Source organism: Triturus cristatus, chromosome 4_2 (genome assembly GCF_964204655.1).
Source record: "Triturus cristatus chromosome 4_2, aTriCri1.1, whole genome shotgun sequence".
Classification (NCBI taxonomy): Eukaryota; Metazoa; Chordata; class Amphibia; order Caudata; family Salamandridae; genus Triturus; species Triturus cristatus.
In genome coordinates, this window is record NC_140586.1 from 210,988,145 (window position 1) to 211,014,674 (window position 26,530).

General features: G+C 44.3%; 1 protein-coding gene across 1 annotated transcript in view; it reads left to right on the forward strand.

The window, feature by feature from the left end:
* MEI1 (meiotic double-stranded break formation protein 1) overlaps positions 1-26,530 on the forward strand; it is a 2,222,673-nt gene that overhangs the window by 1,561,034 nt on the left and 635,109 nt on the right. The window contains exon 24 of the mRNA XM_085599901.1: positions 13,553-13,740. Coding sequence (XP_085456027.1) covers positions 13,553-13,740 — 188 coding nt within the window. The remainder of the gene's footprint in view (positions 1-13,552; positions 13,741-26,530) is intronic.

The window sequence follows — 26,530 nt, forward strand, 5'->3', positions numbered from 1 at the left end:
TCGATCAGGCGCCCTGCGACAGTCAACGATCTCTCTTGGTTCGCAATGAAATTGCACACGCAGAGCCCCCCCATGCGGGTTATTGCCACGGAGCATCACTTCACTGCAAGGAGAGAGAGGAGGCTTTTCTGTACAGCCTGAGAAGGGGAAACGTATGGCAAGAATCGGACAAAATTTCTGTTCTTACAAAGCTGTGGCGAAAACATGTGGCATCTCGCCAAAGATTGGAGACACCACTGTGTGTTCTTGGATTTTCTAGATCACTGGATCAAGTTTCCACGAGCGACTACATGAACCAGCATGCAGCCTACTTTGAAACGCTGTGAGAGGAGGTACAAACCTGGTCACAGTAGGAGGAGCCAAGAGACTGGAACATTGGGAGTGGTCTCTTTAGGCTTTAAGAACTTCAGGTGAAACAATCATACCTGTGATTCTGGCACTGATGAAAGCCGAGTCCCGGCTAGAAACGCGTCTGCCCCAGCGCTTCATGAACTTTTTTGCACGCTTCGTTTGCTCAAATAAATCGTTTTACCCCGGAGCATGTGTCCTGCCTACTTCTTACTGAGTAAGTGAGCACCTGGTGTTGATGTATAGCCGGTAGTTGACACCGGCAAGGACACGCCCTCTCGATCAGGCGCCCTGCGACAGTCAACGATCTCTCTTGGTTCGCAATGAAATTGCACACGCAGAGCCCCCCCATGCGGGTTATTGCCACGGAGCATCACTTCACTGCAAGGGGAGAGAGGAGGCTTTTCTGTACAGCCTGAGAAGGGGAAACGTATGGCAAGAATCGGACAAAATTTCTGTTCTTACAAAGCTGTGGCGAAAACATGTGGAATCTCGCCAAAGATTGGAGACACCACTGTGTGTTCTTGGATTTTCTAGATCACTGGATCAAGTTTCCACGAGCGACTACATGAACCAGCATGCAGCCTACTTTGAAACGCTGTGAGAGGAGGTACAAACCTGGTCACAGTAGGAGGAGCCAAGAGACTGGAACATTGGGAGTGGTCTCTTTAGGCTTTAAGAACTTCAGGTGAAACAATCATACCTGTGATTCTGGCACTGATGAAAGCCGAGTCCCGGCTAGAAACGCGTCTGCCCCAGCGCTTCATGAACTTTTTTGCACGCTTCGTTTGCTCAAATAAATCGTTTTACCCCGGAGCATGTGTCCTGCCTACTTCTTACTGAGTAAGTGAGCACCTGGTGTTGATGTATAGCCGGTAGTTGACACCGGCAAGGACACGCCCTCTCGATCAGGCGCCCTGCGACAGTCAACGATCTCTCTTGGTTCGCAATGAAATTGCACACGCAGAGCCCCCCCATGCGGGTTATTGCCACGGAGCATCACTTCACTGCAAGGGGAGAGAGGAGGCTTTTCTGTACAGCCTGAGAAGGGGAAACGTATGGCAAGAATCGGACAAAATTTCTGTTCTTACAAAGCTGTGGCGAAAACATGTGGAATCTCGCCAAAGATTGGAGACACCACTGTGTGTTCTTGGATTTTCTAGATCACTGGATCAAGTTTCCACGAGCGACTACATGAACCAGCATGCAGCCTACTTTGAAACGCTGTGAGAGGAGGTACAAACCTGGTCACAGTAGGAGGAGCCAAGAGACTGGAACATTGGGAGTGGTCTCTTTAGGCTTTAAGAACTTCAGGTGAAACAATCATACCTGTGATTCTGGCACTGATGAAAGCCGAGTCCCGGCTAGAAACGCGTCTGCCCCAGCGCTTCATGAACTTTTTTGCACGCTTCGTTTGCTCAAATAAATCGTTTTACCCCGGAGCATGTGTCCTGCCTACTTCTTACTGAGTAAGTGAGCACCTGGTGTTGATGTATAGCCGGTAGTTGACACCGGCAAGGACACGCCCTCTCGATCAGGCGCCCTGCGACAGTCAACGATCTCTCTTGGTTCGCAATGAAATTGCACACGCAGAGCCCCCCCATGCGGGTTATTGCCACGGAGCATCACTTCACTGCAAGGGGAGAGAGGAGGCTTTTCTGTACAGCCTGAGAAGGGGAAACGTATGGCAAGAATCGGACAAAATTTCTGTTCTTACAAAGCTGTGGCGAAAACATGTGGAATCTCGCCAAAGATTGGAGACACCACTGTGTGTTCTTGGATTTTCTAGATCACTGGATCAAGTTTCCACGAGCGACTACATGAACCAGCATGCAGCCTACTTTGAAACGCTGTGAGAGGAGGTACAAACCTGGTCACAGTAGGAGGAGCCAAGAGACTGGAACATTGGGAGTGGTCTCTTTAGGCTTTAAGAACTTCAGGTGAAACAATCATACCTGTGATTCTGGCACTGATGAAAGCCGAGTCCCGGCTAGAAACGCGTCTGCCCCAGCGCTTCATGAACTTTTTTGCACGCTTCGTTTGCTCAAATAAATCGTTTTACCCCGGAGCATGTGTCCTGCCTACTTCTTACTGAGTAAGTGAGCACCTGGTGTTGATGTATAGCCGGTACTTGACACCGGCAAGGACACGCCCTCTCGATCAGGCGCCCTGCGACAGTCAACGATCTCTCTTGGTTCGCAATGAAATTGCACACGCAGAGCCCCCCCATGCGGGTTATTGCCACGGAGCATCACTTCACTGCAAGGGGAGAGAGGAGGCTTTTCTGTACAGCCTGAGAAGGGGAAACGTATGGCAAGAATCGGACAAAATTTCTGTTCTTACAAAGCTGTGGCGAAAACATGTGGAATCTCGCCAAAGATTGGAGACACCACTGTGTGTTCTTGGATTTTCTAGATCACTGGATCAAGTTTCCACGAGCGACTACATGAACCAGCATGCAGCCTACTTTGAAACGCTGTGAGAGGAGGTACAAACCTGGTCACAGTAGGAGGAGCCAAGAGACTGGAACATTGGGAGTGGTCTCTTTAGGCTTTAAGAACTTCAGGTGAAACAATCATACCTGTGATTCTGGCACTGATGAAAGCCGAGTCCCGGCTAGAAACGCGTCTGCCCCAGCGCTTCATGAACTTTTTTGCACGCTTCGTTTGCTCAAATAAATCGTTTTACCCCGGAGCATGTGTCCTGCCTACTTCTTACTGAGTAAGTGAGCACCTGGTGTTGATGTATAGCCGGTAGTTGACACCGGCAAGGACACGCCCTCTCGATCAGGCGCCCTGCGACAGTCAACGATCTCTCTTGGTTCGCAATGAAATTGCACACGCAGAGCCCCCCCATGCGGGTTATTGCCACGGAGCATCACTTCACTGCAAGGGGAGAGAGGAGGCTTTTCTGTACAGCCTGAGAAGGGGAAACGTATGGCAAGAATCGGACAAAATTTCTGTTCTTACAAAGCTGTGGCGAAAACATGTGGAATCTCGCCAAAGATTGGAGACACCACTGTGTGTTCTTGGATTTTCTAGATCACTGGATCAAGTTTCCACGAGCGACTACATGAACCAGCATGCAGCCTACTTTGAAACGCTGTGAGAGGAGGTACAAACCTGGTCACAGTAGGAGGAGCCAAGAGACTGGAACATTGGGAGTGGTCTCTTTAGGCTTTAAGAACTTCAGGTGAAACAATCATACCTGTGATTCTGGCACTGATGAAAGCCGAGTCCCGGCTAGAAACGCGTCTGCCCCAGCGCTTCATGAACTTTTTTGCACGCTTCGTTTGCTCAAATAAGTCGTTTTACCCCGGAGCATGTGTCCTGCCTACTTCTTACTGAGTAAGTGAGCACCTGGTGTTGATATATATATATATATATATATATAGATTTATATATATATATATATGTCAGTTATCCGATTATCCTTTGTAAATAAACATGCAGCACACCAAGGGATTCTTCAAAAATGGGTCTCCTTTATTTTGACGAGACACCTATCTACGCGTTTCAATAGCTTCACGCCACCTTGCTCACGATATATATATATTCCTTGCTCCTTTCTCCAATTGGTTCCCCGTAGTTTTCGAAAAAGGTACGAACTCCACTTACTTAGTGCTGATTTTTTTATTTATTTTCACAGTGCATAGCCGCCATGACGCGTTTCAGACCTCTAGGGTCCTTGATCACATGACATATCATGGTTTTCTCCCACTATTTAAAGTGCCAAGTGCTCATTATTTTACACGATGAAACTGGAAAACAGACTATTTGTTTGATCTCCTCATTTACACGTTTAAGAAACCTCTATTGTGACAGCGGTCTTATTTCAGAGAATCAGTAACCATTTTTCGGACTGTATAAATACATTGCAATTTTACATTATTATGTTAGTTTACACTTGTAGATGTTTTGATCACATTACATGTTAGATTAACATTTCTAATTAATCAAATCAGAGTAGATCATCCTCGACCTTGTGCAATATACGCGTACGGGTTCTAAAAATAACTGTATAAATACATTATTTTTTATTATTTAAATGAAATACCCTTAAAATATGATAAAAATCCTGGTCTCATATGGATTTCTGTGCAAAATACGCATTCTTATGTAAACAATGTAAAGTTTTATTATCTTTAGACCTGTTTCTAATGTGCAAATGTTAGCAAAAAAAGTGCTTTATATTGTGCAAAACAGTGCTAATATTCATTGCCATTCACCTGTGCAAAAATACTGTATATACAAACAATTGTTGTGTTGCCACATGAGCCCATGTTTTACAACTACAAACAAGAAGATAAAACCCATCTATTATCGGGGGGAGGGGTCTTTTCTAAACTAAAATTAAAAATAATTGATAACTGAACTTTCTGTTTTCATAATTTCAAAATGCACATCTACTGACTCCAGTTTCAGCTGTTTTCAGCTTACATAATTACAGTTATAGTCATGTATATAAATCTTCAGTAGTTTTCAGCCCATGCGGGGTCTTGCTGTCTAGTTCAAGGATATACTTTGTTTCTAATCGCCGGAGCATAGCCTCCCTATCTCCTCCTCTTCTTGGTGTCGGAATGCTATCAATTACAAAGTATTTTAAATGGTCTAGGCTACTAGCATGGACCTCTTCAAAGTGACGGGCCACCGGATAATTCATATCTTTATTAGTGATGGCCCATATGTGCTGGAGTATCCTCTTGTGGACCAGCAGCTTCGTGCTTCCCACATACCGCAGTCCACAAGAGCACGCCAGCACATATACTGCAAAGTCCGATTTACATGTCAACAATTTATTGATGACTGTAAATCTATCCTTGAATGTTGTAGAATATGAGGTCTTACTTTCACCCCATTTACAAGCCCTGCATGTTGAACAATGGACAAATCCTTTTCTATTGGTCAGCCAGTTAGTGCCCTTGGACAATTCGGGGCTGCTGCTGACTATATAGTCCCCTGTGCTCGGCGCTTTCCTGTATGTTATTAAGGGATTTGCCGGCATTTTATTACCAATTACTGGGTCATTCTGCACTAAATGCCAGTTGTTTTTGATAATTTTCCTTAGGCTGTCCCTTTGTTTATTATACGTAAGGATTAGTCGGGGCTGCTTTCAGTAGTTTGATCTGTTCCCTTTTTGTTTTTACTGGCGGAAGGTTTAAAGAGTAAGTCCTCTCGTAGTTTGGATCGAGTTCGACTTACTGCCTCCTCTATTGTTTTTTCTTTGTATCCCCTAGCTAAAAAACGAGTCTTACATTCACTTTGAGCTTTGGTTGAATCTGACTCCTTGCTACATATTCTTCGAATTCTTAGCATCTCCCCGTAGGGTATGCTAAAAATTGTGTGCTTGGGGTGAAAGCTACTAGAGTGCAGAATTGTTTTACCCGATGTAGGTTTGCGATGTAAACGTGTTTCCCGCTTATTATTTGAAACATAAACTTCTACATCTAGGAAGCATATTACACTTTCACTGATGGTATATGTTGAATGTTAACATTTACATTCAACTCCCTAATAAATTCCTCTGCACCTATTTTATCCCCCTGCCAGATTACAAAGAGGTCATCAATAATCCGTACCCACTTGATTATTTTGTTATTCCAGATTTCCGCATATTTGTTTTTTACAACTACCTCCTCCCACCATCCCATATGGAGGCAGGCGTAGCTGGGTGAAAAGTTTGCGCCCATTGCTACGCACCTCACTTGATGATATACTTGCTGTTGAAATAAAAAGTAATTGTTATGCAAACAAAACCTAGTTAAATCAATTAGCATGTTGTTATGGGTGTGGAATTCTATAGGTCTTTTTCCTAGGAAATGTTCCAGTGCTTTGATTCCATCACGATGGTGTATTGATGTATAGAGATTACATACATCCATGGAAATCAATAGGTAATCTTCCTGCCAATTGAGTCAGGAAGTCTGTAGTATATTGTATGTATGATGGTAATACTTTCACTGATTCTTGTAGAAATGAATCAATATACACTGAAACATTTTCTGTGAGGCTTTGTATAGCGGAAATTATTGGTCGACCAGGGGGATTAGAGCTATCCTTGTGAATTTTGGGGATAAAGTACATTACAGGCAGTACAGGGTGATCATTTTTTAGATATTTTAGTTCATCCTGGTTAATAAAGCCACTACTTTTCCAAGCCAATAGCTTCCCATGCAGCTCATTTTGCGCTGTCTTGGTTGTTGTTCTATTGCTTATTTTGTAGCACGCATGATCATCTAGTTATTTAGAGGCTTCCTCTAAGTATTGGGTTTTTGGCCAAATGACCACATTTCCGCCTTTGTCCGAATTACGTACCACCACTGTGTCATTGTCTCGTAGTTTTTTAATTAATTGCTGATATTTCAGTTGATGTACATTTTGATTTTTTCTCTGAGCTTGAGTTTTATAGTGTAAAGATCTCACCTCTTTTATTAGGATTTCATTGAATGTGTCAATGGAGTCCCTTAATAATACTGGGATAAACTTGGATTTTGGTTTAAACTTTGTTTTTGGCGCCAAGTTGACATTAATTCCTTGTTGTGCCATTGTTTATTGTGTTGACTCATTGTGTGATGATTCTATATCGTCATTTTGCAGTTGCTGGAGGTCACATATCAGGCTAATATCTGAGGCTGTTAATGCACTCCCTGTGCTGTCAGATGCTTCCTGTGATATTTCCTCCTTATTTTTGTTCTGTCTTAGTAGATGATATTTACGTAACTTTAATTTTCGGATAAAGTTGTAAATATCCACACGCGTTTGGGGATAATCAAAGTTACTTTCTGTGCAAAATGTGAGTCCCAATGCCAACAATTGTTGCTCTGCCACATCCAAATTGATATTTGACAAATTGATGACTGAGTTAGTATTTTCCAATAGTGGGATTGCATATATATATACAGGACATGTGGGATGCAGGCACCATGGATGTAAATCTGGAAAATGCCAACCCGGATGGGACTGGTCAAGTATATACACAGATAAGCCCTGGCAAAGTGACAATAGCTACTCCCACTGCCTTCAAACCAAAGTTGACTTTCAACCCTATACTTTTAAGAGACTCCAACGATATATTTCATGAAAATGTAGTAAATGAAGTAAAACGACTCAACTTGAAAAAACAAAATGGGAAAGGCACCCCCAATAGGCAAAATATCAAATATCGAGATCTTATCTCTAAGTTACAAACAAACAAGAATGTAATAATACGCAACTCTGACAAAAGAGGTTTTGCTGACAAAAGAGAATTACCTGAAAGAAGCCTATTCTCAGTTAAACGATCGAACATGCTATGAAAAGTGCAATACATCAACGTTGAAAGAGCTGTATGCAAAACATTACAGGAACCTAGCCTCATGGAAAATGAAGGGCCTTTTGACACAAGAGGAACATGATTTTCTCAAAAATGTGAACCCTGTGATACTCACTATTTACTTTATACCGAAAGTGCACAAGGACCCAATGAATCCCCCTGGCAGGCCCATAAAATCGGCTATTGGTAGCTTATTGGAGCATATGTCACAATATATAGACTATTTTCTCCAAGACTTGGTAAAGACTATGCCTTCATATGTGAGAGACACTAGTGATTTCCTCATGAAATTATCTAAATTTGAATGGGAAAAGGAGTGTATATTAATTGCCATTGATGTCTGCTCACTATATACCTGCATAAGACATGAAGATGGGATACATGCACTGACCTATTATCTGACTAATAAGACTACAAATACTGCGAACCATAATGTAATGTTGATTGAAATGGTTAAGTTCTGTTTATCAAATAACATTTTTATGTTTAATAACAAACTGTATAAGCAGATACAAGGTGTTGCTATGGGGGCTAGTTTCTCCCCTAGCTACGCCTGTTTGTTAATGGGGTGGTGGGAGGAATTGGTCCTCAGGCAGCAACACATATCAAGCATTACCAGAAGTGTCAGATTATGGTTAAGGTATATAGATGACCTGATGGTAGTTTGGAAGGGAACCCATGAAGAGGGCAATGAGTTTATTGAGGCCATAAACCAGAACAACCTGAATTTAAAATTTGCGGCTACCATTAGTCCCACTGAAGTTAGTTTTTTGGATACTTTAATATACATAGAGAACAACAAAATCAAAACCAAACTGTATAGGAAGGCAACTGCTGGGAACTCAACATTACATGCTAATAGTTCCCATCCGCATCACCTCATTAATCGTATCCCCTATGGGGAAATGTTGCGACTGCGACGTATACACAGTGAGGACAGTGATATATTGGCTGCTCAGGTTGCATGCAAAGCAAGATTCTTGGATAGGGGTTACTCTCCGAAGATAGTCAATAGCGCCATCATTAAATCTATGAAGCTCCCTTGTGATCAACTGTTAAACAAAGGCACATACCAGTGCATTAACAGTGATTTGCTACCCAATAGTAACTTCAGGATCATAACAGAATACAACAGGCAACACAAACAGATTAAGTCCATCATTAATAAGAATTGGCCCCTTGTAATAAGTGACACGATTATCGGGCCAACTCTTCCCTTAAAACCATCAATTACATATAGTAGGGGACCCTCTTTGCGAGATGAGTTGGTGAAGACTAGTCCTGAAGGATTAGAAGGTACATCCTGGCTACAAACACACAAAGGATTCTACAAGTGTAAGAGCTGTTAGGCCTGCCAGCTAGGTGTCAACACTTTAACCTATATGACACCATTTAGCCCCAGACAACACACTATTTCGAGACTCGGTATGTTGGCAGTACAAAATGACCTGTTCACAAACGGATACTGCAACATATACGGGCCATAGTGAACCAGGATAACACTTATCCTGTGGCCCGACAAACATAATGCCGATAAACAATACTTAAGGTATTATGTAATTGATTCCTTACCAGCAAGCAGGAGAGGAGGGGATCGTGAATCAAAATTAGGAAATTAGAAACCAAATACATAATGGAGCTAGATTCTAAACACCCCCGGGGGTCTTAACATTACGGAGGATCTCTACACTTGCTTATACTGAAGTGCTTCAATATAGATACTAACCTAGTTATCAAGAATATATCAAGCATAGTCCTTTTAGGATTTGGTTCTGTCTACATTTAGAGGGGCCATATATGATCCGTTCAGATACATATTTCAAAATCAGTATCTTTTCATTGAATATGAATATGTAAATGTCACGCATATTTTAATACCTATATATATTTTTATTGGGATTAGTAATTTTTCTATATACATGCAAGTTTTAATATACAAATCTTATTGAATATTTATTTATTCACAATATTAGAACATATAGCGTTTTCTTATATGCGTGAATATACATACAATCTTTTAGGTATGGTAACATTTTTAGTATTTATACTTGGATACTTGGATATTTATTTATTTATTCAATTATTTATTCAAATTTTCTATTTGTTCGTCATACTTTTATATCAGGATTGGTAAAAATGCATATTCTTTGTATTTATTGGATCTTTGACGCATTCTGTTTATTGTGGTAAACCCTTGGTATAAATCTGTTCTAAACGCATTCCGGTATTTAGACCGTGATTACAATACCTAACAAAATAATGTAGAGTACTGTGGTGATTTGGGGCTCTAGATCCCGCTTCGTTTTTCCAATATGAATATCGGATTGTTACTCAGTACAGATTGATGCATAATATAATAATCAGCACTTTAATGTTTGCTATTTTTGCACAGATATATATACATATTAAAAATTTCTAGTTATCACTTTATTTGCCATAGACTAGAAACCTAAAGTTTTAAAATTGGGATCCGCATTGCTCATGCCTCACTGTTATCAATGGTGATGTTCTGACCTGCATTATTTAGCAGAAAAATGCCTGGTGCCATTATCTTATGTATCGTAGATAAACGTGAGGTTCTATACACAGAAAAAAATGCTCACGAGAGGTGCTTTCCCAAAAAAACAACCAAATGTTTATTAAAATGTTCAGAAAGATATTTGTACTTTTTAACATTTTTCAGGGCGTTTTTTACATCCTTAAATTATGAATTGTATTTTACAACTATATTTATAACAGTATATGATGGGAGCTCTAGCAGCAATGTCCAGGAAAAACAGGGATATCTTTTATGTCTATGGATATGTTTGCACATGTGTTTTGTATTTACGAGCACTTTTCACTTTAAAAGCACGGCGATGACGTGCATCAAAAGTCATGTGATTAAGGCCTGTGGTGGGCTGAAACGCGTTGTGGCGAGTCCTGCACCCTGAATAAATAATTTTAAAAAAGGAACATTACTGTGGTCGAATATATATATATATATATATATATATATATATATATATATATATATATATATATATATATATATATATATATATATATATATATATATAACAAAACACAAAGGTTACAGGGACATTATAGTTAGGCTCAGATTTCACTTGTACAAAACCACAGAAATTCAGCAGTTATAGTTACCTGAGCTAACTATAACTTACACCCCTGCAATGCACTGTTTATGACCTCATATATTACATCACTCACTTGTGACATGGCTAGTGACATCACTAATGACATCACTGATGACTTCTCAAATGACATCACTGATGACATTATCCAGCAAAGTACACTACAATATACTTCATAAAATACCATTAAAGTTTTTTAAAATAAGAAAAGGAGATAGGTGAGACGTACACCAAAGAGCTCAGTGTAACCTTATTAACCACTGCACTCACTTATTACCCAGAGAGCGTTCTCAATGAATAGTCCTGTCCCACTCAAAACTACTGCTCTAAATACTAATGACCAAAGTAAGACATCTAAACATATATAGGCAGGTCTATCAGAAACCACAACAACACCATTTGACAACCTTGAAAGAGGTTTTAATGCAGACATCAGACGTCAGTTTTACGCAAACCATTACAACACACACCAAGTAGAGAGGTATTCGCGGACAGAGCACTGTGTCACAAACCACTGCTAAAATTATTCTTTATCCTGCAGAAGGTTTCAACAGAGAGGTAAGTGTATTGTAAATGTCAACTGAAAAGAACACAACGGCAGACCTTCAGATCTGCACCTCACATTAGTTTTGTATGTTCCAGAGTCCTGTGCACAATCTCTCCAGCACCTGCTGTTGTATGGTGTCTCTGTGTTCCAGATATGTAGTCAATAAAGCAAAAGGAGGTGTGCCAGGGGTAAACAGTGTTTACCACGCATGCAAGACAACACATGCCAACACAACGCGGTTGTTACAACGACCGCGTTGGTACATCGCATAGCTTTACAACGCAAGTCGGATCAACTACTTGCGTTAGGGGGCAGAAGGTGTTGGATTTAAAATCCAACACCTTCCCTACTGTTGCACAGACTGGAGTTAGAATAGTAAATTATACTATTCCAACATCCAGCGCCCCTTACAGCAAGGGGTTGTTCCGACTTGCGTTGTAAAGGTATGCGATGTAACAACGTGGTCATTGTAACAACCGCGTTGTAATGGCATGCGTTGTAAACGCATGCGGACTAACGTCCCATATTCCTGCCAGGTAATGAATTCTAGTCAGTCCTGTTATTTCAAAGCCTTTATTCGTACTTTTTTCCTTGAACATACATCCTTAATAACACATACTGCTCAAACCATGCGTTTTGTTCCAAACAGTCGGAACTTCATCAGGGCTTGAATAAGAGTGTCAATAGGTTCAATCTTCACAGGTAAATCACTATTCTCATTCCAGCTCAGTTTGCTGGTTGCTTAGGGATTTCGCACAGCATCACCATGCCTGTTAACGAATACCCTGATAAGTATCCTGTTCCTTACTTCAGCGTATCAACGCGATCATCGATCACACTGAGCTGGAATTAACCTGACACAATGTAAATGTAAATGTGGGCCTTTGTTTAATTTTCAAATGCAATCACCGGGTTGTCTGTCTGCTGAGCCCTGCAGGCCACCATCTGTGATGATGGCCAATCAAATGCCTTTTATATTAAGCAGCCTTTTTGGTCGCAGAAAGACTGGTCACAAATTGTAACCAGTGCAATAGTACATCTGGCCCTAAATTTGGTATTGTAAACACATGGCTCATCTTGGTTCATCATTGAAAGAGATGTTTCGTCAGCTCGCCAGTTGTCTGTTGGTGCACCAGGGCTTCTGTAACCATCAGTAGGTATTCTTCAGTTGCTCAGCCCTCCGCTTCTTCCTCCTGGGCCCCCAGAAGTAGGGGCTGTGCTGAAACTCTGAAAGAGCACACGATCTGCCCAGCAATGTGAAAGTCTATGTCTATGTCTATGCTGGTTCTCTGGCTACATTTTACTTAATTCTTGGATGTTTTAGGCGAGTTCCGAAAGCAGCAATGTTCCAGTTTAGGCTGCTGTGTGATATTACGTTATTCTTTTTCAGTTAATTAGATAAGACATTTGTAATAAAAAAAATAAAACAGATATGATACAATTGTTTGTGCCATTGTAAAATTCCATTACAAAGTGATTCAGGATATGGGAATATTCTATTCTTCTTGACTTCAGTGGAGATAACTTCAATGCCCTACTAGGCTTATAAGAGAGTACCTTCTGCTTCTCGTAACCCTAGTTCTCCATTATTGGCATTACATTTAAATTCATTAATAATAGGCCTGCCTTCCTGGAAGGGATCCATACTCATTGAAACAGGTTAATATACTTACTATCATTATGACTTACCTTAAAACTGGTTTCAAACTGTCTTCTACATTACAATCTGGAGCCATGGAGTTAATCCAAGGCTGGGACGGGAACTTTTAAATAGTTTTCTTAGATTTTAATGTATTTATTAGGATGTCTCTCTGTTTTGTAAAAAAGTTGCGTTAAATAGATATTATTTAAAAACACTAGAGAGCTTAGCTCTCTCCCACAAACGTTTTCCAGGCTCCTGCACACAATGGCGATAAGTACCATGTTTATCATTTCAGAGAAGATACTCATGGTGGACAACTGGGATTACAAGTAAGAAACTTTTTCAGATTTTGAGTAACTTTTAATCTGATGCCTACTGTAGGCCTTTCATTTGTATTGTAAAATAGAATTGTGAATTAAACAAGCAAAGCGTTTTAGGTAGCAGCTGTGACCATTCCTGAAAATGCAGTATCCGAGTCATGAAAATGTTCAGTCCTTGCAACGCAATACTTTTATTAGGCCAGTGCTTTTATTTTTGAATGGTTTATTAATTCATCTTTTCTACCGCCAGAAGTGGCCTTGCTCCTTTCTAATGACCCCTTCATGGAGGTGCTGCAGATGGTCCTTGAAGTGACTTGGACTGAGAGCCTCCATGTTGAATCCTCTTCCTCTGCACTCTCAACAGATGAGCTCCTCTGCTCTGCCTGGCTATTGTTGTCTTCCCTTGTGTACTTTCAGCATCATTACAACTCTGGAGAGGTAAGTGAGATCTCTCTCACTATTTTCAATGTATATCCTCTAACTTGATATATAGTATTCATAAACTGATTATTTCTGCATGTGTGCGAATAAGGGGCACTTACAAGAGAAAATACTCTTTAACGTCACAAACCTTACCAGTCACAATTACTTGTTATTTAAATTACACGCTAAGAAAACAATGTTCATGTACTTTCTTAAAAAGAAAAAAGAACTGGAGAAAACAAGCAGCTAGATAGCATAGGCTTATAAGGGGAACTGCACTGATTCTTTAAGGTAGCCAGTGAGCTTAAGTGAAGCCCAAATTGGAGTGCATTACTTCATGAAGAACAGATATTTCCCTCCCCTCTGTACTGTGGGATGCTTGCACACTGAACTCCACCCATTTTCGTATATCACGTCGGAAATGTATTTCCAAATGCACGTTGACATCTCTTGGCCCTTTCAGGTGCTTTTACCTTTTTTTTTTTAAGAAAAGGGTTTAATTATCTGCTTCTTTTTCCTGTGCCTCGTATCAACGTATTACTCTTCGGCTTCATTTTCTGTAGGTGTCCCTTCGTGTGACCCTAATGCCTTGGGCACAGTTTGTTTTCCTAGCTGTCAATCCGTAGAGCCCATCAGGATAGTGAAGCATTTAATCAGAGGGGAAGATGAGCGCTAAAATAAACGCTAATTGGAGCTTGGGTCTTAGTCCAAAAAAATCTTAGAAAATCATAGAAAGCCTTGTCTGCATGTACAAATTTCGATGTAGGGCACTGTTTGTCATCCGAGATAATGCAGTGGAACGATTCATGTCAGTTTTCACGGGTATATCCCCATCAAAGATCACATCATCATTAAAATGTACATCATTATCGAGTGTTATGGTGTCAAATGTTAACATTTTGCATATGTTTATAGCGTGCTTCTCATGCATTGCATAGTGTAGAAGATGAATTGGTTGAAAAAGCACCAGGGTGCTGTCCCCAGCTGTTTACCAAGACCTATAATATCCTTACAAATCCTGTTTAGACCTCTTACCCAGGGATTAGGAAGGGAAGGAGCAGTGTGCACCTGAAGAAGATTATCTTCAAAACTCCCAAGAGAGACAGGGACCCTTGAAGGTGCTGACCTTTTCCAAAGACTGCAGAAAAGGCCAAGTCGCAAGAAAGACAGCAAGCGCCAATTCTTGACATAGTTAAGGCACAGTTCTCCGGGACCTTAATCTGCCTCTCCAACAAGAACATACCCCATTGATTTCCTCCTTGCTTTAAGTGATGTTCTGTTCAGAGGATATAGAAACAAAAAACATACTTTCCTACGGTTCTGACATCAAAATTATCAGTGATCTTTAGGGGTTTAATAGCAGGACAAATGGTTGTTGTATACAATCGCCGCGCACTGTTATTCCAAACTATTTCACATTGCTCACTGTTCGGGTCAACCGTTTAAAAAAAAAAGCGGAATTAACAGAATGCAAAAACACAAGGGTAGAGGAGCACAGTAACTGTACGTAATGCTTATATTTATCAATTACCTTAATCTTAAAAGGCAAAAAACATATTTGAGGAGGCAAAGTAAAAGTTTGTTTCAAGCTCTTCAAATTGGATGTCCCTTCTGGCTTCAACCAGATAATGTTTAACGCCTGAATAGGTGTTAATTCCGACTTTTCTAGCTACAAAATGAGAACATTTAAGGAATTCTAAAGATGGGTGAAACAATTATGTTTTGACAGCGCCTACGAGAAGGGTTGTGGAGGCGGTGGGTTTATTTAAACCTGAAATTAAGTCATACTGGACACTAGATTTGCAAACACAATTGAAATGCTGGGGAGTGAAAGGTTTCTGTTGATGCGGTCTTTGATATGATTAAATATTTATAGTTTATAGATTTGATCAAACTTGGATTGACCGATGTCTCATCTTTTTGAAGAATTGGATTAATTAACGCTTAGGGGTCTATTAGGATGGCGGTCAGAAAATCACTCCGACCGCCATGGTAGCGGGAAAACACCGCCCGCTCGGACCGCGCCATTACTGCCGGTCCAATTAGTATGCTCCGCAGTCGAAATCTGACCGCGACGGTAGGATCACGGTATTTAACATTGCGGAGGTTGCTGCTGCCAGCAGCACCGCCGCGATGTCCAAAAAAGAATGTCCTGCATATCCCTGCACTGCGGTGCCTGCCACCTGGTACAGGGACATGTAGGGGAGTACCCCCCAGTGCACCCTCACCCCCCCCAAACACATTGGGGTTCCACAATGGGCCCCCAGAGACATTCTCTGCATGCCTTTCCATGGCGGTTCCACCGCCGCGGAGAGGCTGGCTACCGCCGGCATCATAATCATGCTGGCGGAGCCTAGGCCTGCACCGGCCCCATTTTAGCGGTCCAGCTCCGCCTGCCAGGCAAGCGTGCGGAGTGCTACCGGGGGAAAAGTGGCGGGCGGAAAATCTGACCGCCGCGGTCGTCACTGCCATGCTAATGGGACCGACGGTTTTCTGGGTTGCGATCGCGGGCGGATGACCGCCGCCGACGGTCATCTGACCGCCATCCTAAAAGACCCCATAGACTTTGCCCCGAAGAAGTCCTGTGAGGTTGAGACGAAACGCGTAGGCTGTACCTTGTTATATATGTAGATTGTCATGAAGATTCATGAATAAAAGAAAAGAATAAGGATATAAACTTTTCAGAAGAAAGAAGATGCTGTGTTGTCTTTTTTTATAAAAGAAACTTTTACTTTGCCGCCTCAAATATGTTTTTTGCCTGTTAAGATAAAGGTTTTTGATTAATATAAGCATTACGTACAGTTACTGTGCTCCTCTACCCTTGTGTTTTTGCGATCTTTAGGGGTTTAGAGCCACAATTACTAGCCAATATCAATGATGATAAGTACATGGGCAAACTGGTGAGTGCCTGCCAGTTGCTCCTCTTGTGGCGCGCACGTGAGATACTTTCTCATTTTTTCCACATTTTTTCCGGCACATCATAATTTTTTTGACATCACATGTCTTGAAATTGATGGGGGCTGGTTGAGTGACGCTATCCTAGGCTGGTTTCTTTTCACTTTGTGGGATCTATTAGATATTAATTTATATGGCACAGGGGATCATTTCAGAGTTCATGAAATAGAATTACTGACTCAAGGGAGATAGATATAAACATTACCTTTTGAGCGATCCTACGTATTCACAGTATTAATTGATGAAAAGTGCCGCTCATTGCCAGGTCTTTTGTGTTGGATTATGAGGTGAGTGGAGGGTGGCCTGGCATATACTATCCCTCTATAGCTCCTTGTTGGATGATAGCCTAATTGACTTGCCTGCAGATGCAGGGGAGTGACTTCTTCACTCCCAGGGAGATTCCCCTCAAGTTTATTGATGACCACAGGCCTGGAGAAGAACCTGATTGAAGCACAGACATAAATGACGCAGACCAGGAGCAGCAGGAGTCTTCCCAAATGTAGACTTGGTTCCCAAAGCGAAGTCCAAAGTGCCCAGATGGTAGAAGTAGAAGTGGTTTCGGATCTGAATCTTGTCCCACGACGAATCTGAAGAGCCACCCACAGGTAAGCCCTTAGGTACCTAGAGGAAAGAGTTGGGATGATTCAGGGGCCCCTCTCAGAGGAGGGGCTGGACAGAGGGGAGGATACCCCCATGTCCTTTGTCCAGTTTTCCGCCAGAGCGGAAGCCAATGGCTCCTTGAACTGGTTTCAACTGGAATATGCAAGGAGGGCACCAAGTGTGCCCTTCAAAGCAGTCTGGTGGCGCTGGCAAGCGGCCCCACCCCTGCCCAATACACTAAGTCCTGTCTGGGAGGTAGTCACACCTCCCTGTGACAAGAAACCTATTGTTCTACCTTCCCCTGCTCGCACCTGGCTCAGCAGCAGGAGGGCAGAACCGGGTCTGTGGTCAGCAACAACACTAGCTTGCTGTTAGACCCTGAAAGTCTGGTACCGGAAATACAGGGGGCTCTCTAGGGGAGCCACCCAGTACATGGGATCCTACATCCAACACTGGAATCGGTCGGTGTTAGGGTAGGATTCCAACATGTTTGATAGCAAACATGACCGGTTTCGGTGCAGCCAATATATAGTTAGACATCCCGTGAATGACTTGATGTCCACCATATGTATAAAATGACTGACCACACTTATAAAACCTGGAGAATGGACTCCGGGGTTTGTAGGTGGTGTCCTGCTCATGCAGCGTACTCTCACACTTATAACCAAGCACCCTGCCTTCAGGATTAAAAGGCCTGCCTTAGGGGTGATTTATTGGTTTTAAGTGCAGTGACCTCATATATAAGGAAACTTGTGAGTGATGCTGGCACCAGCTCACACAGGCTGCAACGGCAGTTTGAGTGGTCTCTCATGGGCAGCATAATACATGCTGCAGTCCAAGGGAGACCCCTGGTGTACCTATGCCCTGGATACCTTAGTACCATATATTAGGGACTTAGAAGGGTACACCAGCAGCCAATTAGGAAGGTACCAAAGTACTTACCATAGTCCAATTTAGGGAGAGAGCACAGTGACTGGGGTCCTGATTAGCAGGATCCCAGTCAAAACAGAATGACACCAGCAAAAAGTGGGGGTTACCATAAAAGCAGACCCTATTTTCCTACACCAATGCTACCCGGAGTGCAGTGAAACTTGATCACATTTCAGACACTAATTTGAAGAGATGGAAGTTCCAGATTTCAGAAAGGCAAAGTGGTACATATATAGAAATTCCATAAGCGCTATATAACAATTCTATAGGAGATAAAGTATATTACACCACACATATTTCCATTGCAACAGAAAAAGGTAAACTTAATGATGGGTAGAGAAAGTGAATCAAATGAAACCAGTCATTAGAGCAAAATAAAATTATTGCAGTCCATATACAGACAGTCAAAACCAAACTATTACTGTATAACATCCTGTAACTAATTTGGCTTACCTGAAATTCCATTACCACTGAGGCCACCAATTACACACCGAACACACTCCTCATTCCATCCTTGGTTCCAGAGGATGGAAGTCCTTTTGACTCACTTTTTCTCCTTTGCACATAGATTCTAAATCTGAGACCTTCACTGCACTAAGTTATTATAAGAGGCCATGTGAATTTAGAAAACTCCTCACATACAGTTGGATGATTGATATGAACCATATCCCCCACCTACACCATATAATCATGTGCAGATTTCCTAATGTCAAAATACTTTGTCTGTTTGATCTGGAGACATAACTATCTTTCTCTCAGTGAATCTGGAGAATTTCCCACAACCTTTCCACTACTCCATCGAACATGGAACTAACTTGCAATGAGGATTGTGACCTCTGTGTCGTGTAGTTCCTATATAACCTATACAGGATCTGCGCGTTTGGATAACATAAACTGTGGGATTGGTGGCGGACCACCGGATACGTTAGCCTGTCTGTATCAGCTAGCTCACAGTGCCACTAGAATCTCCTCTTATTGAGAGAGAATAGTTCTTGGAAACCTCAGAACATGACAACCCTGATCCCTCAGAATCGTGGAAACAATATACTATTTTTCGCTCAGTCACTCGTGCTCACTTAGTTTGTCTCAGAGAGATACACAGAATAAACAGGTTGGGCGTTTTCAATAAGAATTTATTTAACACTTGTTATTGAGCTGCAACAACCACTAGACAGTAGCAGAGATATATGATTAGAAGCACTATGAAAGTAAAGGGATGATAAAGTTCTACCATCTTGTAATAATCATGGATACATACAAGAATATACAACACATGATAAAAAAGTGCGTACTCCTACGATGCCTCCCTAACTAGATGTACCTAAATGTACCTAGCATCTATGTAGGTGTTATACCAAGAATCCCTCTAGGATCTAGTCAACCCCATTACTTGAGAATGAGAGAATATGGGACCCCATCCACCCCGCGAGGGATGTTCGACCACTGCGAGCTGGAGAGTCTGCATGCAGGAACCTCAGCGTCTCTGGTCAGCGTGTCAGCCAGAAAGTCTCGGTCTCCTCTGTCCTTTAAGAAATATGTGATGTATATATACCCATATGTCTCCCCAGGGGTCCTACCTTGCTGTGTTACTGTGTTGGCCTAAAGGATGACGTTGGGCCTGAACTTTATACAGAGATATTATACAGGAGATGTTAGTCCTGCTGTTAGTCCTGCTGTGCTTCCAAGAAGCCTCATGCATAATGTATGAGATTGAAACTAGGGAAAACCCGCATTCTGACTGCAGTGTCTTATCTAGGTAAAAGGTCAGTCTCTAACAACCGTTATGTCTGTAATGTAGGGAAGAATATAGGTGAAAGGGTGCAACGTTACCTGCGCCTATATAGGGTACCTATATAGAATATAACACCCACTCCGCTTCCGACTGGACTACATATGTAACTTATCACCATACTACTAGCCTTACTAGATATTGGTATGCATAAAGTTTATAAAAACAGTTGTTTTGCTAAAATGTTTAAAACTACTAAAACATTTCTAAAAACGTAAAAAAAATTACTTTTTTTTTTTTTACTAGCCGCAGCTATAAAGTGTCCGTAATTATAGTCCGAATCACTGTAAGCATTAGAAAGCCATGTATGCCCAATTAATTAAAGGAATGTCAATTTTGTTTTTGAGTTCCAAATTAGAGCATGTTTAAAAACGGGCAAATGAGTCAAATGTTTGTGTCCTGGCTGGTAGACGCAACATTTTTGTTGCTTGCTTCCGCAGTAGACGGCCCCTGTAGCACCTCGCGACGTATGTCAATTGAACACAGATGATGTTCCACACTGTCCACAGCCAGTGCTGGGGCAGCCTGTGCGCCGTCCAAAGCCTGGGTGTCAAAGGAGGAGCCCGTGCCCATACCAACAGGTGCTATTACTATCTGTGGGGGCTCAAAGAATGCCGCCATCAACATCAGAATACGCTGAGGACACTGCAGAACATGGGCCATTATTGGGTCCAGTAAAGCATTCACATCCGGTTGTGCAAATGATGGGAGTGTCAAACAAAGGTCTAACAAGCATTCTTCTCCGCAAAACAGGCATTGGAGGACAGGTAAGATGCAGTCCATCCAGACTGGTCGAAATGACAGACCAAGATGCACTTAGTTCTCTTAGGCGAGGCGATGTTGTACCATGCGGTCACTGTATTTACACTCCAGGAGTGCTTTTTCCATCACCTTGGTGACTGGGATGTCCATTGTGTAGCAGATGGAAAACAAGCAGGATACTAGAAACAGGATGAGCGGAAGTCTCCCAAAGATGCTTCCGAATACAGAGTGTATGAAGTTTGGTACAACTTCAAGTACCGTCTGAAAGGTGCCTAGAAGTCCAGAACCTATGCTGGCAAATAGGTGGACTATGCCTGGCGTATCAGACATGTTAAAGATACGATTTACCAGTTCTGCGAAATGGAAAGGGCAGTTTGTATGGATAAGCATCTGTATCTCTGCCGAAGACCTTGCAATCTGGAGATCAGAAGTCTCTCGAGCAAAAGTTAAGGGCACAGACTTTTGTAAAAGCATGGCTTTCCTTCTGCTTAGAGTATCAAATAGTATTAAAGAAACATTCAGTGAAGGCCATCACGGCGCCTCCCTGACTGTATGTGTCGGTGGAAACAATACCTGCATACAAGTAACCCTGGAGCTCAGGTTACCAGATCAGCCTTGACTGTTCAGCATCAAGTAACTCCCATTTGAAATGAGCCTGAATGCTGGAGTAATCACTGCAGCTAGGGCACCCCTCAGTTGGCAGGACAAGTTCACTGCAGAACCATTACAAGCCCCATGCAGCATTATATCCTGGCATATGAGTGATCCACTTAAAGTGTTCTCACAGTTTGTACGGCTTAGAAACACTTCTCGATCCCCATTCCGGCATCGAACTCTGTATGATACTACCCATGATACCTTAATATATTCCTTACCCATTTCTTCATATCTGCGTGCCTGCTTTTGTTCAAGGTGATACTGAAACTGAAAAATAGTGACCGTTAGAGTTATGTGGCCATGGATTAGCCAATCTGTGGACGGTAATTCTGACACTGTAAATGCTAATTATACAGTTTTTCAATACACAGCATTGTATATTTTGCTCCCCTTTGTGCCATTTCTATCTGTTTATCTGTTAGATTGTATTCAGAGAACAGAGACATACTGTTATTATAACGCCAAGGCACATAGCCTGCCCGCAAAGATTGCAGCGTCCAGCTCAACAACATAATAGATAGTAATTGAGACTGCCTGTGTTGTAATATGGCCAAATCTTGTTCAAGTATGTCTATCGCAGAAGATACAATGTTGCCTAAAGAACATATCCTGGAGGTCAATGTAGTTAACCCACTGTCTACCACTGCTAGAGATTTTTCTAGATTTATACGGTATTTTTCACTTAATGTCTCTGCGGCCTCTTGTTGGGATATTTTCCATATTTAATTGTAGACAGCATAAGTGAAACATTTCTGATGTGGCTTCCTGGGGCCTAGTAAAAAATCCCTGAGATCCACATCCTGTGACAGTAAGGATAAGTGTTATTTCACCTTTGTGCGTGTTGAGGATTTTAGCCAATCAGGGCTCAACTTCCCAACACTGTAGGATGTCACTACCCCTGGATGCTCTCTCTGTACATAACGTGGATCTGGCCTATGAATACTAAACCCTTTGATCTGAATGAAACACGTTAGTTAGATTCCTCACCTTTGAATATCCCCAGACGTCAGGCTGGATCCGGAAAGATTTTTCGTCAGCAATACCCTTGCGTGTCACTAGGCGTCGTCTGCGGCTCCGCATCCGTTGTCGGCGTCGTGCGCCGGGATGACGTCGTCGGAGTACTTAGACTGCGCCCTCGCGCGCTGACGTCAGTTCTTCTTTTTTCCACACCAGACAGCGCCGATCCGGGAAGAGCATACCCTTTTAGTCATTTTTTGACTAAATGTTTTGGACTCTTTTGGTCTATTCTCGTTGACTCGACTCTGGTGCCGGTAGGATGCCTGGTTTTAAACCTTGTGACTCCTGTCACCGACTGATGTCGGTTACGGACCACCACCACCGGTGCCTCTACTGCCTTGGGGCTGACCACGATGCTGAGTCGTGCCTCGACTGCCGGGCCTTGACTTCGAAGGCTAGGTGGGAGCGGTCCCGCAAGGTACTTGAGCTCCGGCAGTCGGCTCCGCGCCGTTCACGGTCCCGGTCGAGGAGGAGGTCGAGGGACCGGTCGCGGAGCCACAGCCATCACCACTCGTCTGGTTCCAAGTCTTCGGGTAAGTCGAAGCATAGTAAGAAGTCCAAGGTCGCGCAACTCGGCTGAGGGTTCGGGTGGTACCACCCACGTGGCTCCGTTGGAGCCGCAGGAGTCACGTCCGTCCCTATACCCGCCGGCCCCTGGGACTGACGTGACTCTGGCGGAGATCAGTGCCTTCCTCTTGGCCATGAGAGGCCTGGCTCTGCCGTCGACACCTGCCGGCGTGCCTTCGGGCCCCACGGGCTCAACTGAGAGGCCTAGCGAGCCGGCGGCTCTGGCCCCGGCACCGTTGTCAACCCCGGTCCCGACGCCGCAGGTCACCGCGGGATCCAGGCCTGGATCCCAGTCGGCGCCGGTCGACCTCACGACCCCTCCGCCGGCGCCGACTCCGGTGCCACCACCGGCACCGCCTTCGGACGATGCCGTTCCCCAGTTCAGTCCCGGTCCGGGCCCGGCGTAGGAGCGGCGCAGTCCGGCGCCGTACCCGACGCCGATGGGTGGCAATTTCATCTTCCGCCCGGCTCCGATCATTCCACCTGTCTACCAGGAATCGGATAACGGTGACGACTGGGAAGGGTCTGATGACCCTCTGGCCTGGCAGGGCCAGTTATCACAGGACTGGACAGACGAGCTGGGGTATGCCAGTGGCCTTGACACCTCCCCTGACACTGGCTTCATCTCTCCTCCGACCGTGGCTTCGGAGGAAGGTGTTGCATTTTCTGTGGTGCTGCGCAAGGCGGCCGAAGCCCTTGGGCTGGAGCTACCTGCTGTGGCCGTGAGGACTAACCTCCTCACAGAAGTGCTCCAACCGTCAGCCTCTGCTGCAGTTTAATGAAGCACTAGTGGACGTTCTGAAGGGCACCTGGTCCAAGCCCTCCACAGTGCCTCCTGTGGACCGGAACGTGACCCGGCGCTACCGCCCTGCACCGGGCGACCCCAGTTTCCTGTCCCTGCACCCCACGCCCGAGAGCCTGGTTATCCAGGCCTCTACTTCCCAGACCTCCTTCCCGTCCGCTCCCCTGGATTGGGAATCCAAGAGACTAGAACAGTTTGGTAAGAAGCTGTTCTCCTCCCTTAGTTTGGGATTGCGGTCTATTAACACCAGTTGTCTCTTGGACTGTTACTCCCACTCCCTGTGGGATACGGTGGAGGACATGCTGCCCCAGTGTCCAGAGGAGGCCCGGACACGGCTCGCCCAGGCTCTTGCCGAGGGGCGGGATGCAGCGCGGCATGCCATCCGATGTGGACTGGACACTACGCTGGGTAGGGCAATGTCTACCACGGTGGCGCTTCGTCGCCACGCCTGGCTGCAGTTCTCGAGTTTTTCTGGGGATGTCCAGAGCACCCTCATGGACATGCCCTTCGATGGCAGTCACCTTTTTGGCGACAAAGCGGATAGTGCGCTGGAGCGCTTTAAGGACTCCAGGGCTACGGCCAAGTCCTTGGGCCTCTCGGCCTCGCGCCCGCAAACTTCCACTTTTTGCCCCTTTTATGACCAAGGAAGGGGCGCCCCCTCACGTCCGCCTAGCTACAGGCCGCAGAACCAACCTCCACGCGGTTGCGGATGTGGATTCCGCCGAGGCGGTACAGGGGGACAACATGCCGGTCCGTCCACATCTACCCCAGCAGCATCCGCCTCAAAGCCCTCCTAGTCTGTGCTTTCAGGCCCATTCCATGCCAGTGGGAGGCAGAGTTCGCCATCACCTGCTCCACTGGCGTTCCATCACGTCGGACAGGTGGGTGCTGCAAATCGTCTTAAGGGGCTACTTCCTCCCCTTCGAGGCGACCCTCCCAGCCATGGCACCGCAGTGCCACCGAATTTCGGGGATCACGTGCAACTTCTGCAGGAGGAAGTTACGGCCCTCTTGGAAAAGGGGGCCATCGAGCGCGTTCCTGGTCCAGAAGTAGGTTGTGGTTGTTATTGTAGGAGAGTAGGGTCTGCTTTCTATGTTCACCCCCACTTTTTGCTTTTGCTTCACTGGTTTTCGACTTAGATGTGGCTGTGGGCCTGCTAATCAGACCCACAGCCCAGCTGTTCTCTCTCTAAATTCATACTATGTACTTTAGGTGCATAACCCAATTGGTAAGGATCACCTTTTAGGGCCCTGTACAGTGTACCATAGGTACCCAGGGCATAGGTGTACCATAGGCCTACCAGGGGCTGCAGCATGTATTATGCCACCCCAGGCTGGCCTTCCATTATGACACAAATGGCTGATCACTCAGCTGGGGCAAGGTCGTGTAATCACCCCTTGCTTAGGTGTAGTATTCCTATACCTACCTTATATATAGACACATGGGTAACCTATCAGTCACTCCTATGGCAGGCCTTAACAATCCTGAAGGCAGAGTGCTTGGTAACATGTGAGATGGTGCTCTAGCATGAGCTGAACCTGTCTGCAGGTTTCGGAACCATGTCCTTATAGCTGTTCTATGATATCGCCTACCATATACTCTTAAAGTGCCTTATAATCCTCGCGGTTATGGTAACTATGGTTTGGCTTTGTCAAAACATGTCGTGTAAGGTGTCTAACACTTTGGAATACTACCCCCACACCATTTCTGGCGATGAGGATAGTATTCCTCCCTTCTAGAGGGAGAAGACATGTTGAAGACCTACTACCCGGTTAAAGTTAACCAGAGCCCCAGCATTACAAAATTGATGCTGCTGCCACAGACACGAGTCTGACCTCCTGCTGCTGGGAGTCCTTCCAGCGAGGGAGGCTTGGACAATAGGTTTCCTACCTTGGGAGGTGCTAGCACCACCCTAGACAGGCCTTAGTATATTGGGGCAGGAAGGGATGAATGAAACGAGACACTGCCGGGGGCACTCAAGGTGTCTCATGCATAGTCCAGTTCAAACTGGTGATGGGGCACTCCAGCCCCAGTCCTGGCACGAAACTGGACAAAGGGAAGGGGGTGTAACCACCCCCCTCCCTGGTCCCACCCATAGGAGGGACCTAGCAGGTAACCCAGCCCCCAGATTAGTATAAGAGTGGGAGCTGAGTCCCAAGGACTTTGGATTATCCTGATAACTGAAACTTGAACAGAAACTCTGGACCTTCGACATTCGACTACGGAAGAAGACTGAAGAATCTCCCTTGTGGCCAAGGAGTGACCACCATGTGCAAACAGGCACCATCAAGTGACCTGCCGTTTGCTTTGCCCAACGTTCTACGAAGAATCGACTGCAGAGCCCGACCAACTCCTTGACTTCCAGACTTCTCCGACCCTGATCCACATCCACCGCAAAGCTGAGATCCGTGGAGGCGACGAGAAACATGGGACCGGCTACCTGGGAAAATTGGCTACTTGCTTCCAGCGCAGCTTCTGAGGCATCCTCGAAGTTGTGCTCTGGGGATTGAGAAGCCCCAACCCCGAGCACCATCTGCACTGAAGATCAGCCCTCCACACTCCACGAGTTCTGCGTGGGGCCCTTCTGCATTTTCCTGCTCGACGCGTCTGTCCGGTTGCTTGCCCGTTGGCTAGTGACCTCTGCGACGACGAACCTTTGACTTTTCACCGCTGGTTTGGCTTCTCCAGACTGGCCCTTGCTTCCCTGTGAAAGAGAAGCACCTCAG